The sequence below is a fragment of the Oratosquilla oratoria genome, chromosome 9 (genome assembly GCF_046742065.1).
Source record: "Oratosquilla oratoria isolate Oo_2021 chromosome 9, ASM4674206v1, whole genome shotgun sequence".
In the NCBI taxonomy this organism is placed as follows: domain Eukaryota; kingdom Metazoa; phylum Arthropoda; class Malacostraca; order Stomatopoda; family Squillidae; genus Oratosquilla; species Oratosquilla oratoria.
This window is the reverse complement of record NC_134785.1, coordinates 40,393,092-40,400,591: the sequence shown is the minus strand read 5'-3', so window position 1 is coordinate 40,400,591 and position 7,500 is coordinate 40,393,092. Positions and strand designations below refer to the sequence as shown.

General features: G+C 38.5%; 1 protein-coding gene across 3 annotated transcripts in view; it reads right to left on the bottom strand.

Moving 5' to 3' along the window:
• The window catches only part of IA-2 (tyrosine phosphatase IA-2), a 737,060-nt gene that overhangs the window by 75,604 nt on the left and 653,956 nt on the right, over window positions 1–7,500 (bottom strand). For all 3 annotated transcript variants that reach the window (XM_076190257.1, XM_076190258.1, XM_076190259.1), the window contains exon 18: window positions 3,150–3,340. In XM_076190257.1, the coding sequence (XP_076046372.1) occupies window positions 3,150–3,340 (191 nt within the window). The remainder of the gene's footprint in view (window positions 1–3,149; window positions 3,341–7,500) is intronic.

Sequence of the window (7,500 nt, the reverse complement as noted above, 5' to 3'; positions counted from 1 at the left end):
GTGTGTGTGTGCGTGTGCACACGTACGTGCAATCGTAGCTGCCGCAGTTATGGCAATCAGTATTACAAACATTTGGGTCAAGTCTCCACAGGTGCTCTCGTTTCTCCCCCCCCCCCTCTCTCTCTCTCTACTGCTCTTCCGTGATTCAACATTATACATGTGTAGGGGAGGCGGCGCGCGCGTGTGTGTATGTGTGCGGGTGTTTGTGCGTGTATGTGTGTGTATGTATATATCGTATATAAGAAGAAAGATATAGAGATAGATTAATAAATAAATAGAGATAAATAGATAGGAAGATAGATAAATTGAGAGAGTGAGTGAGAGAGAGAGAGAGAGAGAGAGAGAGAGAGAGAGAGAGAGAGAGAGAGAGAGAGAGAGAGAGAGAGAGAGAGAGAGAGAGAGAGAGAGAGAGAGAGGAGGAGAGAGTGGTCGAAAGATCGACAACGAAAGGAAGAATGAAAATGAGAGACGAGATACTACAGACACGGAACTGACGAATGATAACTAAAAATATTATAAAGATATAAGACACACACTTAGTCACACACTCCGATATACGTTCATGTCAACAGACATAATGATGGCTCAACCGAGCACGCGAACACAGACTTTCAATTCGTTGTCCATAAGGGTGATAATTGCCTGAATCAATGGCGCAAGCCCCCATCCCCCTTTTGGAGGTATGGAATCCCCCTATTCTCCCCCATCTTCACCTCTCCTTTCATCTCACTTCCCTTTCTCCCCTCACTTACTCCTCCCCCACTCCCCCTTCACCTCTCCCTCTCATCTCATCTCTCCTCCTCTTTACCTATCATACACATCCCCTCTCCCCTCCCCTCCCCTCCAACCCTCCCCTCCACCTTCCCCCTCACCGCCCCTCTGCTCCATCTCCCCTCCCTCTCCCCCTCCCCTTCCACCATCCCCCTCACTGCTCCTACCCCTTCCCTCTTCCCCTCAAATACTCCCCTCCACCTTCTCCTCACCTCCCCTCCCCTCTCGCCTCCTCTCTCCCCTCCAGCTCTCATTGCATCTCTCCCCATCTTCCTTCCCCTCTCCCATATATCTACTCTCCCCCTCCAACCCTCCTCTCCACCTTTCCCCTCACCTTCCCCACCAACACCCACCTCCCCTTTCCCTTTCCCATTTCACCTTCCCCCTCACCCACCTCCCTTCCCCTTTCCCCCTTCACCTTCCCCCTCACCTCCCCCACCAACTTCCCCTTCCCCCCCAACGGGCGCTCACATTTGATACACTAATTGAACCCCTCTCATACCTTTGTCCGTGCGGATACTAATTGTATTCACAAATGAGTGCAGAAAACCCCTGACGATCGCCTTAATCGCAAGTTAGCAATTACCTTCTCTCGAGTATTAATTACACTTGTACACAGTACCTCCCACCCTATAACTGTTTTCGAAAATTTGTTAGACAACTTCTCAATTAATGCATTGATATTTTTTAGCATTCCGAAAAATAAAGTATATGTTGATAACATGTGCCAATAACATTTGTCAAGGGTGTAATTTTATTCACGAGGATAGAAGTGCTAGTGAACTGATGATGGTGTTGCCAAGCTAACTTGTACATATTAAGTATAACATATACATATAACTTATACTCAGCCACCCGCTACATGCAAATAATTTTTTTTTTCTTTTTCAACTGCGCAGTGCAGGGCTTACGGTCTCTTGAAGTCTCCTTCATTCTTATGTTCTTATATCTTACTGGTTATCTTTATAATCATCTTTATTTCCATTTCCATGTGCACTGGTAGCGTCATCGGAAGCAAGCTGGTCTCACACTCGCTTAGTTTTGGGTTGAAACCCCACACTCCCCTCTGATTCTCAGCAGTGACTGTTACCTGTCCCAACATTCCCCAAAGCGTGACGGCTTCGGCCGCAGTTAATCACCGGCTCCTGACGTAGGCTCCTCACCTCCTCCTCCTTCTCCTCCTCCTCCTCCTCCTCCTCCTCCTCCTCCTCTTTCTTCTTCCTCTTCTTACCTCACGTTTCCATTATTCCTTCAACTAAAGTGGGTTCCTCACTGGCGTGGGTTGCCTGCGTTCATGACGAACACCGGGCAACCCGCAAGGAGAAGAACAGTGATTGCTGCAGATGTAGATCACTTCCCCGTGATGCGATGCGGCCACCATACAAAGATCGACCAATTCCGTGTGGAATGCTGCAAGCAATTTCACTGCAACTGTTGCACAGATCGCGAGCACATAAACGAAACGCTTTAGCAACCCAACAGGTGTAACAAAGTCTAACTCTTTCTTCTACTTCCTTTAAAAAAAAAAAAAAAGTGAGAAGCATACGCCAGGAGGCGCTGAGTAGCTTCGACCGGAGCCATCACCTTTGCCCTACGTGCTTTGAATTCCTGGAAATCGGGGAGACTTGCGGGATTCTCTTTAGAATGAGGCTGCACTGATATGTGGTCCCACTTAGATGTAGCAACGTCGCTCAAGGACTTGGCTGTAGGACTGAAGAAGCTTTACCTCTTCTCCTAAGCTGTTGGAGATCCCCCCCCCCCTCGACTCCTTTGTTCTAGAGTTTATGTGGCTGCCCCGAGTAACGGTTACACGACGGGATCTCCAGACAAGCACCGTCCCAATAATACGTTCATCAGAGAATCACCATGACACACTTTAAAGATTTTGCCATGGTGAGCGCAAAACCTATTTCATTCACGTTCAGAGCCCGTCCCTGAAGTGGATAATTAAGTCATATGCCGCAAGTTAAGTTAGTCAGTGCACCACGGCACGGAACAGGTTCATACACATTGCGACCAACCCATAAAGGGTAATCCGCAATAATATCATGCAAAACCAATGATTCACTTGCCTCTCTCAATGGCCAAAACGATTCATTAAAGATGATTAACCTATTACGCACAGATTACATTCATGTCTGCGCCCTATCTCCGCCAGCGGTTGTCAAAAATAGAGTTTCGTTCATTGACATTGTACAATGCTTACATTGGAGATAAGTCCCCGCTGTGGACAGGTGAGCCTCATTCACGCTGTCGGACATTTCTGTCCTCGGGGATTCCATCCTACTATGTCTCTCTCTCTCTCTCTCTCTCTTTCTCTCTCTCTCACACTCTTTTACAAAAGTATGGTCCCTAGACCCCAGCATCTTTTGGCTCACCAAGACGACGTCGATGACCTCGAGGACGGGGAGTTGGTGCCGGCATCAGATTCCTTGGAGAGGGACGAGATCCTCTGGCTAGGGACGTGGACTGGGGCTTCACTTTTGGCGGCTTCGGTAGCTGGCAACGATCCCGTGGTACCCATCGGAGCTGGGGCAGTCTTTGTCTGCATGCGAGCTCGGCAGAGATCCTGTGGATACGATATCATCCGTTGGGTCATTTGTACAAACTATATAATATACATATACATATACATATACAAATACATATACATACACACACACACACACACACACACACACACACACACACACACACACACACACACACACACACACACACACACACACACACACACACACACACACACACACACACACCCTACCACTCACACACATATATAATATTATATATATATATATATATATATGTGTATATATATATATATATATATATATATATATATATGCAAGGTAACCACTTTAGAAAATAAATAAACGGAACAGAACGCTTTCGTATATTACATCTTCAGTATAAATTACAAAGAAAGAGGGTATAGCCAAACATAATATAGTATGACAAGAGCATAAGGAACTACACTAGGAGAGGTGGTGGACGAATTGTCCGGGCATGGGTCACACATCTAGCATTCTCACATTTGGTAATTGTTGGCTATTTCCTTACAGATATGATTATCTATCTTATACAATCCTACGTTGAGGTTGAAGTTGTCATAATTTGTAAACTTAATCAGACAACTTTCAATTAAAATGTCTTTTGACAATATTATTGTTAAAAGTAATCACTCTAGCGTTTTCCCAGTTGATAGGGTGATTAAAAGTGCTTAAATGTTTAAAAATGGCAATTGACTCATTCCCGTCTTTGACACATTTCTTGTGTTGTTTTATCCTGACAGAAAGATCTTTTGCTGTTTGGCCAATATAGAATTCATCACATATTTTGCAAGGAATTTTGTAAACACAGCATTTTTGGCAATTTTTAGAATTATTAATTGGGTACTGTTTGATTGTGTTTTTGTTTCTGGAGGCTACGTAGATATTGAAATTCTGGAATAATTTGGGAACAATAGTTAATTTTTCTTGGTAAGGTAAAAGTACTAGGTTATTATGGTCCTTGGGTTTGTTAGGCTGAGAGTTGTAATAAGTTTTCCCTGCAAAATTGTAACAAACATCAATGAAATGTTTAGGATATTTCAATCCAAAACATATATCGTAAACATTTCTTATTTCCTTATCAATGTACTTGGGACTGCAGGCCCGTAAAGCTCTAAGGAACATTGATGAGAAAACCGACCTTTTTACATTATCAGGGTGGGAAGAATAGTAATGAATGTATGAATTTACATTAGTTGGTTTTGTGTATACACTATATGTAAAGTTTCTTTCTTTACGATGAATGTTAACGTCTAAAAAGGGTAGCACACCATTTTCTACTTCAACCGTGAATTTGATTGACTTGACTAGGTAATTAATTTGTTTGAGGAATTGTGACTCGTCTAAATGATCAGGCCATAGACAAAGAATATGTCATTGACATAACGTAGCCAAATTATTCCTGGTGGAATTATTCTACTTAGAATCTTGCTCTCAAAGAATTCCATATATAAATTGCTGAGCACGGTAGAAAGACAATTTCCCATGCTCATGCCGAAAGTTTGGGCATAGTACTTATCATGAAATTGAAATTTGCAATCTTTAACGCAAAGTTCGATTAATTGAATAATACTATGGATCGGGAGTGGCAGTACATGTTTGTCTAGTTCAACTTTAAGAAATTCCATGAGATTAATTATTGGAACTTTAGTAAATAGTAACAATATATATAACTGATTGATTTGAAATTATAATCAGGCTGCATATTATTAAGTTTGTCTAGGAGATCAGAGTTATTAGTTATATGAGAGTTGGAAATAGTGCCGATTAATGGATTGAGAATTGTTACAAGGCATTTAGAAAGTTTATAGGAGGCTGATCCTATTGACGAAATGATTTGATCAAACCATACATACATGGTAAAGGTGGACTTATGGAAGTGAATTTCTCTATTATATCACTATGGCCCTTGAAAATGTACTTGATCTTCCTATAATTACTATTAACCGACTCCACTGGGTCATTTTTAAGTTGAATGTACGTACTAGTGTCATTTAGTAAATTATACATTTTGTCAAAATAGTCCTGCTTATTCAAGAAAACAATCACCTTTGATTGATCAGCCTTAGTAATATGGAGGTTACTGTCATTTTTCAAGTTATTGATAGCGATTTTGAATATTTCGGGGCAAGTTGGTGTGATATACACTATTCCTTTGCAAATATTGATGTCATCCACAGATAAGTCAGAGCAAGGCCTATTGTTTACACGGGAACAGGGCAAAGGACTCATTTGTCAAGGTTCTAGAAATAAAATTAATACAAATACTTGAAGGTTTTAGTTCCTTTCCGTACCAAAGTTTATTTATTTTTTTTTTTTATTTTTTTTTTTTTTTAACGCTGGACAGTTTTATTCATTTATGTGGTTGGGGGCTAAGTTCTCTCCATCTTACAAGAAAATTTAAATTTATCATTATTATTATCATTCATTAATTCGTTCATTGTTTTATTCATTTATTTACTTATCGATTCATTTGTTATTATTGTTAATCATTGTTTTTATTATCATTATTATTATTATTATTATTATCATTATTATTATTATTATTATTATTATTATTATTATTATTATTATTATTATTATTATTATTATTATTATTATTATTATTATTATTATTATTATTATTATTACTATTATTATTATTATCATTATTACTATTATTATTATTATTATTATTATTATTATCATTATCAGTATTGATATCATTATTATTACTATTATTATTATTATTATTATCATTATTACTACTATTATTATTACTACTACTATTATCATTATTATTGTTATTGTTATTACTATTATTAAAATTAATTATCATCATTATTACTATTATTATAATTATTACTATATTATTATTATTGTTATTACTATTATTATTATTTATTATTATCATTATTACTATTATTATTATTATTATTATTATTATTATTATCATTATTATCATTATCATTATCAGTATTGATATCATTATCATTACCATTAAATTTTTACTTTGTTTATTCATTTATCTATGTGCATCCGACCTCGTTTTAGACCAAATGGTCACCTGCCGGCCTCTTGCTTTGTCCTTGCAACTCAATATAAGAAAGTGACCAATGTCAAATTTTCTCCATACAATCTCTAAAAGATAAACTGTAACGTTAAATCAACAGAATCATAATAAATGAATGAATCAATAAACTAATAAACAGATTCATAAATGAATTAATGAAGAAATGAATAGATAAATGAATAAAAAAAAAAAATACAAAAAAAAAACGGAATGCATTTCAGATCTTTACCTTTGGCATAGAAAACGTCTCTGGCGTCCTTTCGAGAGGAAACGACCTCTCTCTCTTTCTCTCTCTCTCTCTCTCTCTCTCTCTCTCTCTCTCTCTCTCTCTCTCTCTCTCTCTCTCTCTCTTTCTCTCTCTTTTTCTCGACCTTTGTCATTAGGTATTTCAAAAGGCGGGGACCATCCCCCCACTCCCACTCCCACCCCCCAAGTGCGAGGGTATCTCCTCGCAATACACTTAACCAGCTAATCACTGAATGGAACTCCTCAGAAACTCTGATTAGAAAAAAAAATCTTCACAAAATCCTACTTATAGACCTCGGACCTCATCTATCGCCCTTTTTTTTTTCTTTTACCCCGTTTTCTATATTAGCCCATCTAAGAAAACGGATCGATTGTAAGAAGTGGAGGTTGCTTTGTGATCTGGAGGGGATCGATCGAAGGGAAATCAGGAGAGTGATTTTCTTGTGAAAAAGCTCAAGTTTTATTTGACATCGAAACGAGTGTAATGACTAATTAAACACCCCCCTCTCCCCTCCACCACCTTCCCCTCCCCCACCCCTCCCTCTCCCCTTTCCACCTTCCCTCTTCCTCACCATCTCCCTCCCCTTGCCCCCCTTGATCAAATGACAGTCTGAGAAAAAATGTCATCTTTGTTTTTGAGTTACTGTCTAAAGAGAAGACGGTAGGGCACTTTTAACAAATAAACAAATAAAGAATAAATAAATGATGAAATACATGAATGAAAATATGAAGTAAAACAAATAACAAACAAATAAATCAATACATAAGTAAATGAATGAATAGGTAAGAAAAACAAGAATAGATATGAAAAGCAAAACAAATAAACTAAATACATAACAAATAAATTAATTAAATGAAACAGTGAATTATCTCTAGATT